We start from the raw sequence: 20,601 nt of genomic DNA on the forward strand, positions 1-20,601 counted from the left end.
TGCTGAACTGATAGTAAAGTATATAAGTTCACAGTTTCTCTATCCACCATTGGATCAGACCAATAGAACAAAAAACGGCACTGGAGGATTTGTTGCATGCTAGATATCAATGGAAGTTCTAGCATGGTGTTGGGCATTCCACCAGGAAAAACATCCCAGCAAGCTGCCCTGTTCTGTTCAGTATTTTGGACTCCAACAAAGGTGTGAAAAACTTAGAATATGGCAAATAATTGAACTTACAGTCCCTCGGAGATGCACTCTAGCTGCAGAGAATTCCCTTTCAAGGCCAAGTGAGTACTTGAGCTCCCTACTGGCATCAACATTTTGGGTGGACGGTACTTCACTGAGTTAGCTGCAAGGGAACATATGAAATTAGTCTTACCAGTATTATGCCATAATTTTTACAGTAGCTGGTTAAAATGAAGACTTTTTTTTTTTACGATTAATTTTTACACTTACAAACCCAGTTAATCGATTGGAAGGCAAAAGAACAGCCTTTGAATAATTTAACTGACCATACCCTTTTGGCCAATCAACTATCTAATATGTATGGGTGCTTCTTAAGATGCCCCAAAAACAAATGCTACCCCCCCCCCCCCCCATTGTTTTGTTCTCAGGGACATAAACCACCACCAGTGGAGTATTGCAGTGGCTGCAATACTGATTACACAACTCTAGATCAACTTTCTACCTTTTTTTTAACCGGTATACCAATTCTTAAAAGGGTTTTTAGTGGAGCTGAAGCTGAGCACCGAAGGCTTTGGCTCCTCAGTAAGCCCCTTTAAGGTCCAACCCAGGCATAACACACAGGTTTTAAATATAAGAAAGTCTTTTACTTACTAGGTGAGACTTTAAGATCGATTGGCTCCTTCTGCACAATGGTTCGGGCTCCGACAAACTGGGCATGGCAAATGTAGTCAGGATGGTGATCTGTTACCATCACATTAGAGAAGTATAGGTTCCCATTCATTCCCATAGTGACCCGATTATTCTGGATTATATGTAATAAAGCTGATACGAAAGAAAGGAACAAATAACAGGTATAGTTATAAGATTTGAGGTATTGTGTACGATACTTGAGGTATTGTGTACGATATCAATAGTGGTATATACCTGTATGTTTATCTTATCCTGGATAACGCCCTTATGGGACCTAGTAGACTACTAAGTTCCTAATATTATGAAATTATATTATTTCCTATCGACTGAATGTCTTCAGGTATAAAGGATAAATCCAAGAAACTAAGATGATTATGCAAGAAATTAAAGTTATTACTCACTGCTGTTCATCCAGAAAATCCGTGGGGGTACCGCACTTTTGGGGGGATTGCAAGGCAGCACAACTGAGTCTCCTTCTTCAACTTCAACAGGTCGTATGGTCTCTTTCTGCCATTTAGGGGTAGCTGGGGAAGACATAATTCTATCATTATATGTGGAGACATTTTTCAGTGAAATCATTAAATTGAAGGTTTTAAGTATGCAAAAATTTGTAAAAAAAACCCCTGAATGTTAAGAAGTCCTGCACAGTAGCTGTCACATGATCGTGACGTTTGCTTCATTCATCGTGCATGCTTTTTGTACAGGGCTTAAAGGGGTTCTCTAGATATAAAGACCCCTTTTGACTATCTTGTTAGAGTTTCCTAAGCTATAGTAGAGAAGCCACAAAAAGTGTCTCCTCTAAGTGGAGGCCCCAGCTTATCTGTGCATTACAAGAGTGTGATACTAATTTCAGAAGACATCTTGTAATGCTTCATTTGACCTGTGGAGGTGCTGCACACGGCTTGAACTCTGGTTTCCTACAGAGATACAGGGCCCTGCACTTATTTCTATGAAACCCCTTGAAGAGTTATAGTCTGATCTGGAAAACCAAAGTTGTATACACAGCAGACATTCAGTCTATGATATATAAAAATAACATTCACCATCTTTATAACAGATAAAAATCTAAGACTAGGGGAGTAAAGTGTCTCCTTGAAACTGGTGTATGCAGTCTTACAAGCTGTGTAATGTTCTATGGGAAATAAGGATGCAAAGAAGCTCATTTCCAGAAGGAAAAAACTTGCTCTTTAGTGCCACCTACTGGAGGTAGCTTCCCTAACAGTCCCCATTTGACCCTTTAAAGGCCTTAAAGGGAATGTATCACCTACATTTTCTTTTACTGATTAGAGTCACAGACTAACAGTTGTTATTTTACCCTAATGTGTTTCTATTTTCTAAATGTAATTTCTTTTATGTCACTTTTTGTACATTGTTATGGGGGCTTCCATCTTGCCTGGGCTGTTCTTAACAGCATTTAATGACATGCTTTACAGCAAGACTCATGGACATAGACCACAACAGACAGACTCTGTCCCCTTGAGATGAATGTAAAACATTACTAAGCATGCTCTGTGACCTTTGAAGAGGTCATTCCAGAGGGAGCTGCTATTGTCTCCTCTATCTACTGGTGTCACATGATGCTGCAATGCTGTACAGATCACTTTACTGCAGCCTCCTCTGATCACCCCAGACAAAACAGGAAGTCTCAGCTTAGTTTTAGCCCCAGCGGTGAGAATGAAAACTGCAAGATTTTATAATTATCTTATAATATAGATGGAAAATGGAAAAGAAGAAAAATTAAAAAATTAAAATCAAAATTAAAAAAAAAGAAAAAAAGAAACACCGAGCAGGTTATCTTGCTATGACTCTGCACATACTGCAAATCTTTAAACACGGCTAGAAGGATTCAGGGAGCTGAGGCGTGTACCCAGGGCTTTACATCATCCGCACCATAGTTACTGAGGCAACCATTACCATGGTAACAGCGCACAGCCAGAGCAGGTAGAAGGAAAAGATGACTGTGCTTTACATATCCTGTGAAGGTCATACATGCTTTTCATAAGAATACTTCCCTTTAATAGCTCGGTGGCGGCTTCTCTCATTGTGAGCAGAGAAATGCTAATGAAGAGATTTTTGCATTGCAGATCTTCTGATTAGCCGGACGGCTAGGAACCGTCCCATTTACAATGATTCAAATTGGCATTTTGTGATGAAGTAGAAATAAAATTCCAGCTATTTATTCAAAGGTTGCATGTGGCCTATCATGTGGCCGTCCTTACTTCGACATAAATGGGTAAGGAGTGAGCAGTGAAACCTTTCTGTATAGTCGTCACTGTTTGGCGATAGGTTCATGGCTTTTGCAAAGCCCGCTTATGATTACAACAGCTCTGGAGAATAAACTGATGAAATTTTGTGATTTAAAAAAAAATAAAACATTTTTAGTGTTCAACATACCTTCTGTGATAACGCGCATCTCATTTGACACCGCTGTGCCAAGCTCATTGCTGGCAAAGCAGCGGTACGTGCCCTGGAACTCCTTCAAGTTCCCATTGGAATTGGAAATAATCACAGTCCCCGAATGCTCTTTTCGTATTATCCTGGTGTCATTTGGCTCAAACGGTAACCCGTCCTTATACCATGTATACCTGAAAGAGACAGAAAGTGCTGAGTACAACCCGTATGGGGATCAGTATCTAATATCTGCAATGTAAACCTATGGTTGATTAAATCCAAGAGGCCCATTGTAAATTTTTGAATGGCTTGATACAAGTTATACAATACTGACTGCATACAGGACCCTCAAAGGAAGCTAACTGCATTTAGACTCATACAGTTGGTAATAAACGCAATGGGAACTGTATACATACATCTGCAGTGAGATAATGGCAATTGCAGGGATAGGTTAGGTTCACACTATGTAACCATCATGGCCATTATAATAAAATACGTATGTCATTTTTAATTGGTGTGAACCTAGCCCTACACTGTGAAGATGCCTAAATGAAACCCTACGCTGAATATATATATATATATATATATATATATATATATATATATATATATATATATATCTACACTATGGGGGAGATTTATCAAACATGGTGTAAAGTAGAATTGTCTCAGTTGCCCCTAGCAACCAATCAGATTCCACCTTTCATTTTTTAAAGAATCTGTGAGGAATGAAAGGAGGAATCTGATTGGTTGCTAGGGGCAACTGAGCCAGTTTCACTTTACTCCATGTTTGATAAATCTCCCGCTATATATGTAATCAGGAACTAGATTCTGCCTAATATTAATTCTTTCATATTACACCGAGTCTTCATTTTGCTCTTACGTTGCCTTGGAGTTTTCTTTCGCTTCGCATTTCAGTATTATATCATCGTTCGGGTATACCACATATTTTGGGGGGGGCTGCTGGATAAAAACGGGTGGAAATAATTGTGCTAGAAAAAAAAGGGAAAAATAGAAAGCTTAGTAAATCGATCAACCATAAAATCCTCATTACTAAGTGGGTATTCATAGAACTAATAATGGATGGGGTTTTTACCTTAATGTTAAAGCTTATATTTACATTGATCGAAAAGTTTTCAGAGTCCATGCATTTATTTCATTGGACCCAATTTCTTGTCCACATCTTCATACTATATACATGTATCATTTTAGTAGGCCTGACAGGAGCAGTCATAGGCGTTATTGCTTTTTTTTATAGGTTGTGGGGGACATATGGGGGGCAAGGCTCATGCAATGCAGGAAAGAAGGTGTTAATACTAGTTTGCTTCTCTAGCTTGTCTATTAGTAGAGTTGTACCTGCAGAGAGGGACAACAACATAGGTTCTTATCACCTATGGAGAGAGGGGATAGGGGGCTCAATGGTTAGCTGGACCACCAATCCACTATCTCCAGGAGAGGTAATGTTGGAGTTATCAGAATGCATATACCGACTCAATAATTAGGTTTTAGTGATATTTTTCACATTAACTGGTTAAAAGAGTTGGCTGCATACTTCAGCTTATACCCATTTAGGTGAATGGGACTAGCTGCAATACCAAGCACATCCCATGGATAGGAGTGGTGCTGATTCTGGTCTGCAGTTGATATGGGCTATATCCCCATCTAGTACCGATACTTATAACTATATTTTAAACATTATATGGATTTGGGAGTTGGGGTTAAAGTTAACAAGGTGAATCTTTTCACTTTACTTATGACTCAATTGAAGGCTCTGCTTGGTGCAGAGCAAATGGTCACTTACTTGCTGGAAATTCATCTGCAGATTCCAGTTAGCATATGCCAAATGAAGGAAGAGAGGAGAAGAAAGCAGAGTTAGAAGACATTGCAGGGATACAGTTAGTGCAAGCACAATAAGCGGACAATGTACATATACAATAATCAGGGATGGGGAACCTTCGGCCCTCCAGCTGTTGTCTTTGGCTGTCCAGGCATGATGGGAATTGTAGTTTTGCAACAGCTGGAAGACTGCAGGTTCCCCATCCCTGCAATACATGAATACAGTATAATGACCACACAGGAAAGATTAATAGGCAAAAAGGTAAAACCCTGTAGGGGGATGTTCATACACTGTGCCTTCTGTGCCGCAGATCCATTGCATCGAGTGAACATACTGTACTCTAACATGGACATGATTTAGTTAATTTACAGTAATGTGCATGGAAGAGAGGAGACCTTATAGCAAACTGGGCACCAGTATAGTGCTTTAGTATACTGTATATAATTGGACCAATATGGCCACCACTTTTTTTTTATTTTTATAATAGATGTGGCCGGAAAAGCATTGTTCCCCAACCTATACCTACTGTTATATACGTACGGAGGAATGATAGAAGGACACAGATTGAGAAACACTGCTTTAGAAATTAGAGCTCTGCATAGGGGACAAGATCAACCAGGGCAACAATATATGCAAAAATATTTGGGGTCAACAACTAAAAAAAACAAGGATTGTTAACATCAGCCATACAGTACATCCAAACAAATCTGTCTACGCACTTACCATCTATAGAAAATATTACACAAAGTTAGGGCTATGTTCACACCTTCAAAGGTTCAGTTAGGAAACTTAGAAAAATCCTGCACAAAGAATGCACATTATGTCCAGTAAATTGCAGGACACCATGCCAGAAACTGGACAGACTCAGTCCCAGCCAATAGGGTTCATTACGTGGCATCAGTACCCGGCATGCAACATATGTGACACTGCATCATTTTCCTTGTTTTGCTGATATACCACTGTATCTGCAGGTTGTAGTTGTAGTATTGCAATAGCTCTATAGATTTCCACCTCTTATAGTTGTACTGGACAGGTTATGTTCCACATGCCCAATGTCAATGAAAACAACTGATAGCCTAGGATATTATGTGAATAGGCTACTCCACTTGTTTTATCCTGGACAACCCCTTTAAATATTCTATACCTAGTATTAATAAACATAAAATGAATGACTAAGACTTGTAAATTGCAAATGAGTGGAGAGGAGAAGAGGAAGATTTCTATGTCTATTATGCTCACTAATGATGTAATTGTTTTCACACAGAAAGTCTATCCTTTATTACAGTACAAGCCTGCCAAATGGGAGACCTTATTCATTACATCATTAAAATGGGAAGAGACATTGGGATAATTCATGGGGAGGTTCACCTTACAACATAATAGTACACTACTACTATTAATCTACGCAAAAGGTTCAGTAACTTTGTACCCTTTTAGAGCTGCATTCATAATTCTGCTAGTCAGCCTTGGATACCATGCATAGGTTGGTAATTTACACATCCCTTATTTCACAATGATAGTCTATACGTAGTATTACAGCACATAGACATCATAGTTAGACATCCCCTAGAACAGAGAGAGAACTGCTATGCTGGATCCCTCTTATCCATGCAGTATAGTCAGTAGAGATGTGCGAACCTGGAGCATGCTCGAGTTGATCCGAACCCGAACTTTCGGCATTTGATTAGCGGTGGCTGCTGAAGTTGGATAAAGCCCTAAGGCTATGTGGAAAACATGGAAATAGTCATTGGCTGTACCCATGTTTTCCAGACAACCTTAGAGCTTTATCCAAGTTCAGCAGCCCCAGCTAATCAAATGCCGATCATTCGGGTTCGGATTGACTCGAACCCGAACCTGGTTCGCTCATCTTTAATAGTCAGTCATTATGTTGCGGCCAAATGTGACCTTCCCCAATGATATCGGCTAATTGTTCTGGGTTTTTATATCAGACAAGTGTCGATGAGCCGATCATTGTTTGGCTTCAATTTAGAGTGGAATTTCTTTATGAGCAACCCCAATAAATATGAATATACTGTATCAAATTACTGTATACAGCCTGGAAGAAAAATGATGCTTCTCAGAAGAGCAAGATCTATGCAGAGAATGAGACTTTAAAGGGGTTATCCAGTGCTACAAAAACATGGCCACTTTCTTCCAGAGACAATCTCCATCTTGGGTGGCATTTGTAATGGTGCGTTTACACAGACAGATTTATCTGACAGATCTTTGAAGCCAAAACCAGGAACAGACTATAAACAGGGATCAGGTCATAAAGGAAAGACTGGAATCTATCCTCTTTTCAAATCCATTCCTGGCTTTGGCTTCCAAAATCTGTCAGATAAATCTTTCTGTGTAAACGCACCATAACTCATTCCATTAAAGTGAATGGAGCTTAATTGCAAACCACACCTGAACTGGAGACAAGTGTGGTGCTTTTCTTTTTGAAAAAAGAGGCCATGTTTGTGTAGCACTGGATAACCCCTTTAAAACTGAAAAGTCAACACACAGAAACCATCATGTGACCTGCATTTGCTATGTGACTCAGCACATCTGACGTCACTTATAAGGTGTATTCAGTTATAATACAGCATATATGGATAGGGAAAAGTATGAGAGGGGTGTCCGACCGCTTAGTTCTACAGCCATCTGTAGAATGGCACCCCAACTCAATTTGTTTTAAATGGAGTGTTGGGTCAGCACTAATTCTCTATACAGGTGCCAAAGATACAGCACTCAGCTACTTTCGAAGGCTCCATAGACAATGGGTGAAATAGACCTGCTTTTCTACTTCAAACAACTGAATCGCAGTGTCATTCTGGAGATGGTGTTAGGGCACAGCAGTTAAGCCTCCGCCCCCCCCCCCATTATTACACCTATCCTGTATCCTGTGGATAAGAAATAAGATAAATTTGGTTGGAAATCCCCTTTAAGGCCCTATTACATGAATCGATTATTGGCCGTATTCGGCCATTACGGCTGATAATCATCTTGTGTAATAAAAGCTAGCGAGCAGCTGACATGCACAATGTCGGCTGATCGTTGTATTTCCACATGTTAAAAAAATCAACAATCACACCAGCAGTGATATGCTGCCGTCAATCCATGTAATAGGAGCGGTGGCAGCAGACCGCCGCTATCTTCTGTGGGCTGTCCGGACAATCTAGCGATCACTCGGGCAGCCCCCCACAGCTCCCTGTAGCCCCTGTTACGCGCTTGCTGCCAACATGTGTAATAGCGCCGTCAGCAAGAGGGGAATGAGGAGCAAGCGAGCGCTGACCTGACAGGTTGGAGCTTGATTGCTCCCTCTTGTCGCCCCGTGTAATAGGGGCTTTAGTCTTCAATGTAAGAGGTTACATGATCACATGACTGATGAACTTAGATTTAATTTTTTAGTTTTCTTCCTCGCATTTTGAAAATTACTTTTCCATTTTAACATCTGCACAAATGAGGTATATGATTATTTACTTTTTGTAGAATGAGTATTACTTTATATCCCTATATGTTAACAAATAATAGAGTTATCCAGGATTTAAAAGCAAAAACAAAAAATATAGCTGTAGCCTTCCAAAAATAGCACCACCCCTGCCCTCAGTTTGTATATGGTATTACAACTACAATTTCAGCTATTTTAATTTTTATTTATTTTTTTAATCTTGGATAACTCCTCTAACCTCTTCCTGACCTATTATGTACAGTACAACATGGGGAACTATGGGACAGGCTCAGAAGCAGACTATATAATAATATAAAATGTATAAAAAAAGGAAGCTCGCTGGGTTACAATCCAAGCACAACTCCTATTAAAGTCCATGGGAATTATGGAAATTCCGGAAAGTCCCTACAACCACCCAGTTGCATTTGGAATCCTGACCATCTTTACCGGCTGCTAGGAATGACCCTTTAAATTTTAATGAATCTCATTTATAAATATTTTAATGAAATTATTTTAATATTAAATTATTTAATTAAATAAAATACTGCACTTTTCCTTTAAGAAAGCATGGGATGGGTCTTTATACTGAGTAAATGGGTAGCCATCTATGTCATGATGTTATTATGTACAGTATACTTGTACACATCTATAATGCAGACAAAGACACTCGCCCGCAGACACATTATTCAGGTTATTATAGCCGTGTTACCTTACGCCACCTTGAAATAATTATAATCATATTTAGTATAGCGCACATCCTGTATACCCCGGCTGTGCACCGCCGCTCCTCGTATGTAATCTAATTGGGTAATTGAATAAACAGGATAAACTGAGTCATAATAAGAATAAAGTAAGATGTCTGATACAAGACCATGATTAGTGTCTTACAAGACAACTAGGTTGGTGTAAGACAAAGGATATATGATACGGAGACATGATCCTCTCCAGGGGGACAACCTTATCTAGCATTAGTGCAAGGCGAGGTCATGGATCCCATCATCACATAGAGATGCAGAGGAAAGGAATCGGTAAATCCAAACCCAAAGCCATAATGCCTGGAAGGGATTGGCGGCAAATTACTGGCAGCCATATTATTAACTCACTCATTGGCCTGTGACAGGAAGCTGGAGATTGTGAAGCGGGATTATTTTAGAAGATTTTTTTTAAATTATTAGGGTTTCTATGACAATGCTTTAACAATGCTGTATCAACATTTGAAAGTCTAAAACAATATACTAACAACCTGTTTGCTCTAAGAAATTTGAGATTGGCCTTAAAGGCCACTTTATAGTAAAATTGTTAAGTTTACAGTATTAGTAAGTGTACTCACTGTATATACTGACAGCAGCTCCCTGTGTACCTCATAGAGCTAAAATCAGACTCCCCTCCTCCAGGCTGTGCTGTCCTGCTCTGTGGTGAGGCTGTCCATAAGATGGCCGACATGAAGTAGCATGGTCACATGCTCCTCCATGTCGGCCATCTTATGGACAGACTCACCACAGAGCAGAGAAGCCCAGCCTGGAGGAGGAGCTGCTGTCAGTAAGGGCTGTGAGTACACTTACTAATACTGTACACAGAACAATTTTACTATAAAGTGGCCAACCCCTTTAAGCTTGATGTTAACTGAGGTGACCAACAGTATATCGCTGCCATGATGGTTAGCTTTCCAGACAAGTTAGATGACTTCCACTTGGAAACTCTAAAAGTGATATGGTAGAACTTTTTCAATGATAGTAACTAGACTATTCTCTGGAACCGTTCTCCATTAACTACTTTGCACCCCATCTCCATAGTCCTATTTTCTATGGGACAACGTCCGCTGTGTGTATATACTGCGGCCGCACAGAAAAATTACATGTCTATATCACTGAATAGTGGCTGCACAAAATAGCCCGTGCACACAATGTAAAGTACGGCTCCCAGCCTAATAAAGGTGTAAAGTCTAACATTTTTGAAGGTGTTGAGCAAAGCCACCATGTCAGACAGATTAAAAGTGTTGAAAAGGGAGCTATAAATATACTATTTGTACATACATCTCCTCCATGGACACACAGACATCCTAATCTATAGATGCACTCCTACGGTCATATTCTCTTGGACTAACTGAGAATATAGTGAGACACATTTGCCAATGCTTTCTAGTAGAGATGAGCGAATCTACAGTAGGAACAAAGCAAATTGATTCGTTCCTATCTGCATTCTGCTAATCCGGCTGTGTTGTTTTGAAGTCTGCTCCGCTCTGTGCCACTCCTCCCCAGCTGCTAAGAAAAGATGGATCCGGTCCTGGGAAACTGGGAGAAGTTTCTTAGGACTGGATCTATCTTTTCCCAGCACCCAGGGAGGAGCAGACAAGCCCGCAGTCGGATGAGCAGAATGCAGATAGGAACGAATCGATTTGCTTTGTTCCTATTGTAGATTCGCTCATCTCTACATTCTATTATTTAGCATAAATGTAAGCCAAGCCGTCTAAGGACGCACCAAATGTCATACAGTGACTCTTTATGATAGATTTGACAAGGTCTTCATACATTTTATACTTATACATCAACTGATGATTTCGCTGGAGATAGGGGTCGGGTATGATGGATTTTCAACACACGACCCCTTTGTTCTCAGAGAGATAAGTTGCTGCCAGTGCTGTGGCTGTGGCTATGGCTTACCCCTGCCCATAAAGAACACAGGAACGTTTTACCCAAGGGAAGGACAGGGGAGAGAACTGATAGATAGTAGCAGAACTGACAGGGCCACCTTTGGACTTGTGTAACATTACACTAAGATTGTACACCGAGGTAGGGCTATGTTTACATACCATTTTTTGACCATTATTTTCAGCCATTTTTATATTAATGTAGCTTCTTCATCCTTTTGCAACTCAAAACAAGGCTCCAAAACCAGTATGTATGAACATAGCCATATAATATAATTCTGATGCATTTAGGCTACATCCTTACTAAATGCCCCATCCTTACTCTTTTAGAGACATACTTCTTTATATAGGCTGTGACAAGTGCCAAAAACACATAATAAATTTGTATCCACAACAAGAAAATTACTGTGCCACTCACCTGGAGCTGTAAAGACTGTTTAACTAATCGCATTGTCGCAGCGTGCGGAGTTGGCGTGCAGAATGGCTATTGCCTGTTCACTTGTCTGAGTCCTGAGACTGTGCTTTTAATTGAATAAACTTTACAGTTTGCAAGCCACATTGGGTGAGTGCCGCAGTAATTGTCTAGTAGTGGATATTACATGGATTATACACTGTGTGATATTGAGCAGCACCTGCAGCTCAGGTAACACAGCAGCGGACACAGGGCTATTCTAATGAATGACGGCTAGGGTTGTAACAATGGTGCTGAGACCCCATGCTGTACATTTTGCTCCAAATTTGAGGCACTCAGACAATAGTAAATGTGCCCCAGTTTCCTAAGCCTATCTCGTGCCCTAGTAATTGAGATTGATGGATCTGCTCCAAAGGAACCTTTTCAATGAAACTAGGTCAAAGACGAAGGTTTCCCACACAACAACTATTTGTAAGCCACACATGTAGCCTCCAAACAACCTTCATTCCTATGCCAAATGGCTAATAACAATGCCATATGTTTTACCAGATTTATTCCAAGAGAACTACAGCTCTGGCTCTAAACTGTGTCCTTGTTGAAGTTCAGCTCAATGACAATCAATCTTGTCAGATTTTGATGCATTATTGTACATTGCTGCAGGTAATGTTCTCTAGACGTTATTCCTCCCACGTGGGCCCTCACTTGGCGTTACTGATCATTGACAAGTTTTACAAACATGAATGAAGATTGATAGGTTCAGCCAAATGCCTATATGACATGGTGCCTTAGAGAACCCTCCCTACATGATAATACACACAACACTCAGGGTGACACCAGAATTTCCAGGGTCTGGGGAATGTACACACCCGATACTTGTTTTTTAGGATTTTTTTTATTTCTTAGATAGCTGTCATTTATGAGCAATGCATATATACAAAATTGTAGACAGTGTATCCTGAATCATCAGGGCCCTGGTACAACCCCATACCTGGTTCTCATCATGATGATGTCATACAGTTTCATGCTATATAGTAAGAACCTGCAGACTGTGGCTCTCAGCACTATATTAGTGCTATAGTGTCATAGCTCACATCATCATATTGTGCAGGTTGGGCCATATTCCATTATGACAAGTAATAGCTTGGCCCACCTGCAGCATGGTATATAGAAGCCAGCCATTGGGGCATATATTAAGCAATATATATTCAGTGTCAATGTTCTTGGGTTCTGATATGTTACATGCCATGCTTCAAAGTGGCCAGAAGGACCCCAGTAGTGTAGTGTTTGTGCCAATGTAAAATAATGGTCACTATGTAGTGGGGCTTCAATATGGCAATTATAATAATCCCCGAATCAGCGTCCTATTACATGTAATCTAGTGCCCATAACTTGTTATATAATATTTTTCAAGAAAAGCATCCAGGCCTCCCTTGAACTTATTTAATGAATTTAAGAGTAGACATCCATATTTCCATTTCAGTATACATTTTATACGTATACAGAGCATTATTTATATACTCTGACCTCGCTGAGCACATTATAACTATATATGTAATGTGATATCCCTGGACCATAACATCAGTGTGTGTATTAGTCATGCACTGTGACATCATTGTGTGTATTAGTCATGCACTGTGACATCATTGTGTCAGTGGCGAAATTAGAGGGGGGCAAAGGGGGCGGTCGCCCCCGGGCCCACCAAGGCTGGGGGCCCCCCGGGCCGATCCCCCCCAGTACACTTAAGAGCCGCAGAGGCCGGATGTTAATTAGGCTGCTCTGCCACTTTAAGGCTGGCCGGAAGTAGCGGCCGCTGCACTCAGGGCAGACACTGCAGCTTCCTGTCTGTGTGTCTGCTCACTCTATACCAGGGCAGAAGAGACACAGACAGGACCCCCTCCTCACAGCCCGGGCCCCTCCCCCACTCCCTCACTACCTCCTCCGGCTGCTTCCTGCTCTCCTGGATGTCGGGACAGAAGAAGAGGAGGGGCCCAGAGTCCGACTGTGAGGAGAAGATCAGAGATCTGCACCACATGGCCCCCTCAGAGCTTCCCTGCAATTACAGTAAGTGCTGTGTGTCCTGGGTGCATGGGATGTGTGTGTCCTGGGTGCATGGGATGTGTGTGTCCTGGGTGCATGGGATGTGTGTGTCCTGGGTGCATGGGATGTGTGTGTCCTGGGTGCATGGGATGTGTGTGTCCTGGGTGCATGGGATGTGTGTGTCCTGGGTGCATGGGATGTGTGTGTCCTGGGTGCATGGGATGTGTGTGTCCTGGGTGCATGGGATGTGTGTGTCCTGGGTGCATGGGATGTGTGTGTCCTGGGTGCATGGGATGTGTGTGTCCTGGGTGCATGGGATGTGTGTGTCCTGGGTGCATGGGATGTGTGTGTGTGTGTGTCCTGGGTGCATGGGATGTGTGTGTGTGTGTGTGTCCTGGGTGCATGGGATGTGTGTGTGTGTGTGTCCCTGGGTGCATGGGATGTGTGTGTGTGTCCCTGGGTGCATGGGATGTGTGTGTGTCCCTGGGTGCATGGGATGTGTGTGTGTCCTGGGTGCATGAGATGTGTGTGTGTCCTGGGTGCATGGGATGTGTGTGTGTGTGTGTGTGTGTGTCCTGGGTGCATGGGATGTGTGTGTGTGTGTGTGTGTCCTGGGTGCATGTGATGTGTGTGTGTGTGTCCTGGGTGCATGAGATGTGTGTGTGTGTGTGTGTGTGTGTGTGTCCTGGGTGCATGGGATGTGTGTGTCCTGGGTGCATGGGATGTGTGTGTGTCCTGGGTGCATGTGATGTGTGTGTCCTGGGTGCATGGGATGTGTGTGTGTGTCCTGGGTGCATGGGATGTGTGTGTGTCCCTGGGTGCATGGGATGTGTGTGTGTGTGTCCCTGAGTGCATGGGATGTGTGTGTGTGTCCCTGGGTGCATGGGATGTGTGTGTGTCCTGGGTGCATGGGATGTGTGTGTGTCCTGGGTGCATGGGATGTGTGTGTGTCCTGGGTGCATGAGATGTGTGTTTGTCCTGGGTGCATGAGATGTGTGTGTGTCCTGGGTGCATGAGATGTGTGTGTCCTGGGTGCATGGGATGTGTGTGTGTGTCCTGGGTGCATGGGATGTGTGTGTGTGTGTGTGTGTGTCCTGGGTGCATGGGATGTGTGTGTGTGTGTGTGTCCTGGGTGCATGTGATGTGTGTGCCCTGGGTGCATGGGATGTGTGTGTGTCCTGGGTGCATGGGATGTGTGTGTCCTGGCTGCATGAGATGTGTGTGTGTCCTGGGTGCATGAGATGTGTGTGTGTGTGTCCTGGGTGCATGGGATGTGTGTGTGTGTGTGTGTCCTGGGTGCATGTGATGTGTGTGCCCTGGGTGCATGGGATGTGTGTGTGTCCTGGGTGCATGGGATGTGTGTGTCCTGGCTGCATGAGATGTGTGTGTGTCCTGGGTGCATGAGATGTGTGTGTGTGTGTCCTGGGTGCATGGGATGTGTGTGTGTGTGTGTGTGTGTGTCCTGGGTGCATGTGATGTGTGTGCCCTGGGTGCATGGGATGTGTGTGTGTCCTGGGTGCATGAGATGTGTGTGTATCCTGGGTGCATGGGATGTGTGTGTGTCCTGGGTGCATGGGATGTGTGTGTCCTGGGTGCATGGGATGTGTGTGTGTCCTGGGTGCATGGGATGTGTGTGTGTCCTGGGTGCATGGGATGTGTGTGTGTCCTGGGTGCATGGGATGTGTGTGTGTCCTGGGTGTATGGGATGTGTGTGTGTGTGTGTCCCTGGGTGTATGTAATGTGATGTAAGGAGAGATAAGTAAAACTTAGTGTTTAAGGCTATGTTCACACTACATACAGTAAGTTCCGTAGTAATCATGGGCGTTGTAACAATGGCCGTGATTTCTACGGAACTTATGTAGTACTGCCTTCTGAAGAATCCCGGCTGGAGTGTATACACATAGGTAGAGTTTATTTAGTAGTGTTCTCAAACCTGTGACAAAACTACAGCTCCCATCATGCCCTTCTGGCAGGAGATAGTGGGGATTGTAGTTTAGGAACAGCAGGAGGGTCACATGTTGGAGAACACTTTACTAAATAAACTGTACCCCTAAATGATTGCTTCCTAACAGTGGCTCCTGAGCTGTTACCAAACTAAAACTCTCATCATGTCCTGCCACCAGGGTACAATGGGAGTTGTAGTTTTGCCACTGGTAGGGAAACCATAATTTAGGAGGGAGGTTTATTTAGTATAGTGTTCTCCAACATGTGACCCTTCAGTCGCTACAAGACTAGAACTCCCATCATGTCCTGACATAATGGAGGTTGTAGTTAAGGAACAGCTGAGGAGACACTGGTTGGAAAACAATGATTTAGGAGGTCAGTAGTAAAGTACATTAGAGGGGACAGTGGTACAGTACATTAGAGGGGACAGTGGTACAGTACATTAGAGGGGACAGTGGTACAGTACATTAGAGGGGGCAGTGGTACAGTACATTAGAGGGCAGTGGTACAGTACATTAGAGGGCAGTGGTACAGTACATTAGAGGACAGTGGTACAGTACATTAGAGGGGACAGTGGTACAGTACATTAGAGGACAGTGGTACAGTACATTAGAGGACAGTGGTACAGTACATTAGAGGGGACAGTGGTACAGTACATTAGGACAGTGGTACAGTACATTAGAGGGGACAGTGGTACAGTACATTAGAGGGGACAGTGGTACAGTACATTAGGGAAGGACAGTGGTACAGTACATTAGAGAGGACAGTGGTACAGTACATTAGAGGACAGTGGTACAGTACATTAGAGGACAGTGGTACAGTACATTAGAGAGGACAGTGGTACAGTACATTAGAGAGGACAGTGGTACAGTACATTAGAGGGGACAGTGGTACAGTCTATTAGAGGGGACAGTGGTACAGTCTATTAGAGGGGACAGTGGTACAGTACATTAGAGGGGACAGTGGTACAGTACATTAGAGGGGACAGTGGTACAGTACATTAGAGGGGACAGTGGTACAGTACATTAGAGGGGACAGTGGTACAGTACATTAGAGGGGACAGTGGTACAGTACATTAGAGGGGACAGTGGTACAGTACATTAGAGGGGACAGTGGTACAGTACATTAGAGGGGACAGTGGTACAGTACATTAGAGGGGACAGTGGTACAGTACATTAGAGGGGACAGTGGTACAGTACATTAGAGGGGACAGTGGTACAGTACATTAGAGGGGACAGTGGTACAGTACATTAGAGGGGACAGTGGTACAGTACATTAGAGAGGACAGTGGTACAGTACATTAGAGAGGACAGTGGTACAGTACATTAGAGAGGACAGTGGTACAGTACATTAGAGAGGACAGTGGTACAGTACATTAGAGGATAGTGGTACAGTACATTAGAGGATAGTGGTACAGTACATTAGAGGACAGTGGTACAGTACATTAGAGGGGACAGTGGTACAGTACATTAGAGAGGACAGTGGTACAGTACATTAGAGAGGACAGTGGTACAGTATATTAGAGGACAGTGGTACAGTACATTAGAGAGGACAGTGGTACAGTACATTAGAGGGGACAGTGGTACAGTACATTAGAGGGGACAGTGGTACAGTACATTAGAGAGGACAGTGGTACAGTACATTAGAGAGGACAGTGGTACAGTACATTAGAGAGGACAGTGGTACAGTACATTAGAGAGGACAGTGGTACAGTACATTAGAGAGGACAGTGGTACAGTACATTAGAGAGGACAGTGGTACAGTACATTAGAGAGGACAGTGGTACAGTACATTAGAGAGGACAGTGGTACAGTACATTAGAGGGGACAGTGGTACAATACATTAGGGAAGGACAGTGGTACAGTACATTAGAGGGGACAGTGGTACAGTACATTAGAGGGGACAGTGGTACAGTACATTAGAGGGGACAGTGGTACAATACATTAGGGAAGGACAGTGGTACAGTACATTGGAGGACAGTGGTACAGTACATTAGAGAGCACAGTGGGATAGTACATTAGAGAGGACAGTGGTACAGTACATTAGAGAGGACAGTGGGTACAGTACATTAGAGAGGACAGTGGTACAGTACATTGGAGGGCAGTAGTAATATAGTTTATTAGGTAGGCAGTGGCAAACTACATTGTGGGCACAGTATAATACGGGGACAGTGGCACTATCTAATATAAAAACAGTTCATAAGAGGCACAGTTTATACAGGGGGGCGGTGGTACAGTTCATTAGGACAAAGGGGTACCATTTATTAAGCACAAAGGGGGGGGGCTAACTGCAGATGGAGGCACAAAGTGGGGGCCCAACTAGTGTTGAGGGCATAAGGGGGGGGGGGCTAACTACAGAGGGCAAAGAGAGGGAACACAACTACAGATGGGGCATGAAGAGGATGTCTTACTACAGATGAGGACACAATGATGGATCCTAACTACAGACACAGGCATAAAGAAGGGATCTAAGTATAGAAAGAAGCACAGAAAAGGAAAAATGACTACAGATTGGTCTTCAAAGAAGTCTCTGTTACTGTTTAAGGGCACTATGATGGAGAGTTTGTATAGAGGTGGTTAAAGGTGCTGTAAAAGTAAGGTGCTGAAGATGTTTGTCTGGCAGATACTGCTGTGATGATTTGTGGTTAGAAGAGTCTTCACAATAAAAAAGAAAAGGAAACCTGACCCACTCTCATCAGAGAAGACGTCACCTGTGAGTCACTGGATGTGTCTGCACTTTACTTACACCTCTATTTGTTTGGGGTCTACTGAGGTTCCCTATGGGTAACATAATAGGTTGGGGGCCCACTCAGACTCACTCGCCCCCCCTAGGCTGAACCCCTAGCTACGCCCCTGCATTGTGTGTATTAGTCGTGCAGACATCATTGCGTGCATTGTTCATATACCGTCCCTGTCCACATTATGTTCCCACAAGTAAAAAATAATGGCCATGTTTCCCTAAGGACGGCCACAGATAATGTTCATGATCATTATTTGCGGCCATCATTGTGCAAAGACGGCCGGGAAATCCAGTTGTGGGACTATACCCTTTACCTGCAATGTGACATCACAGTGTTTATTATCCCTGTTACTATTACATCACCACTGGTGTTGAGCGAGCACTAAAATGCGTGAGTGCTTGTTAATCGAGTTGAGCATTGAAAAAACCCTACTGAAATCAATGGGAGTCTCAAGCATTTAACCAGGTGCCCCCTACTCACCAGAGCGAAGGGTGCTTGGCTCACCTTCAAGTAACCTAAGCATACCGCCAGAGTTCTAATGTGTCTTGCAGAAACCTGTTGCATTTTTCCATTCTAATTTTTGTATATTTTGTTTACACATCCCTTCAAGGGACAAAATATACAAAAATTACAATGAAAAAAATGCAATAACATTCTGTGGCGAGCGGGACAAACAATTGTCACCAATGGGCACCTTTACCCAAGCACCACGAGGTGCTCGGTGGAGCATGTAGCTCAATTGAGTACCCAATGCTCGATCGAGTTCTATGCTCAACACAATGTTTATTGTCCCTTTACTATGAGATCACATTGTTACTTATCCCTGTATTGTGACATCACTCTGCACATTATCCCAATATTGTGACATCACTATGTGCATTTCACAGATCCTGTCACATTACTGGGTGCCTTTTTCCCATACTGTAACCCCACTATCCGCATTATCGCTGTGTATTTGGGAGACCAGGATGATGAATACATATAGCACATTGTAAACTTGCTGCTGAAGCTGTTCATGGCCAAGTTTCGCTATGGGGCCCTATAGTTACCTATTATGCTCTAGGGTGCATAGACAAATCCAAGGAAATACAATTCCACTGTAATGTAAAAATGATGTATAAAATGCCTAAGACCATTCATGATGTGAAAATCCCAAGACTATCCATTCTTAGTAGATTCTTATTTTTTCATCTACCCAGAAGACTGAACCTTAATGCTGTGTGCACTCTCGTCTTGTAGCAAAACAATTAGCGAGACATAACAGTAAAATTGTAGACGGTGCTCTGAGCTCACAGCTTGCAAGCCTTGGGAATTACTCACTGTCTCCGATCAGCTCGCTCGCAGCTAAAACTAGGGCAAGCCAGAGCTCTTGGAAATAGCAGTGACAGCCTCAATGAGTTTTTATGACCTTGGCAGTGCCTAGTGCCCAGCACACAGGAAAATGATAAAGATGGAGGCCATGCACGAATGCAAATCATACAAATTATTAAGGAACAAACTAATTATGTTTTCCCAATCACAAAGCATTCACAGTGCCGAGAGTGTGACATCCATTCATATTACATGGTGACAGATTCATCGCCTCAATATGTTCAGCTTAGTGTAAGAACAAATATATGGTAATTATGGCTGCCGGGCAGCCGAGATCTAGGGGTTTACTTAAAGGGGAAGTGCATATAAATGTCTGATAGGTGGGGATTTTACCTTTTATTCCATATCTATCGGAAAAAGGGGTCCTTGTTACAAATGCTTCTATAAAATTGTAACTAGAGTGCATGGGTCTCCCTATGGATGTCTATAGTATGAGAGTAACTCCTCTCCAATGCAGTTGATGCATTTGGCAGACACATTAGAGGCCAGTGAATACTCTCCCCCCAAGCAGGTGAATGCCCCAGATATGACAATGTCACCTGCTGTATATGTCCTGTATACGACATAAATGCTTTATAAGGGAATATCCCTTTGACCTCTAACATTTCATTGTCAAGTATTAGAGGTACAGCTATCCTGCACCCCCTACCCTTCGCACACTAACCAAACATAATATTCTAAAAATATGTAAGCCTTACAATAAGCCATCTTGTACATAGTTATGTACAATCTGTAGGCCCCTGAGGAATAATGGCAGGAAGTGGGCAAAATAATACCTGGGGACCATGCAATTTAATCTTTTTTATTCCATAATGAAAACTGATGGTCTATCCAAAGCATAGGTAATAGGTGTCTGATCAGCCATTTGCACCCTCACCGATTATGCATCCTAAGTACTCCTGGGACTCAT

General features: G+C 42.7%; 1 protein-coding gene across 3 annotated transcripts in view; it reads right to left on the reverse strand.

The window, feature by feature from the left end:
* L1CAM (L1 cell adhesion molecule) overlaps positions 1-20,601 on the reverse strand; it is a 139,068-nt gene that overhangs the window by 29,895 nt on the left and 88,572 nt on the right. For 2 of the 3 annotated variants that reach the window (XM_069943016.1, XM_069943018.1), the window contains exons 3-8: positions 5,072-5,086; positions 4,154-4,262; positions 3,274-3,464; positions 1,281-1,403; positions 841-1,011; positions 241-352 (exon numbers count right to left, since the gene is read on the reverse strand). In XM_069943016.1, the coding sequence (XP_069799117.1) occupies positions 241-352; positions 841-1,011; positions 1,281-1,403; positions 3,274-3,464; positions 4,154-4,262; positions 5,072-5,086 (721 nt within the window). The remainder of the gene's footprint in view (positions 1-240; positions 353-840; positions 1,012-1,280; positions 1,404-3,273; positions 3,465-4,153; positions 4,263-5,071; positions 5,087-20,601) is intronic. The other variant, XM_069943019.1, reaches the window with a different exon arrangement.

The sequence above is a fragment of the Dendropsophus ebraccatus genome, chromosome 10, assembly GCF_027789765.1.
Source record: "Dendropsophus ebraccatus isolate aDenEbr1 chromosome 10, aDenEbr1.pat, whole genome shotgun sequence".
Classification (NCBI taxonomy): Eukaryota; Metazoa; Chordata; class Amphibia; order Anura; family Hylidae; genus Dendropsophus; species Dendropsophus ebraccatus.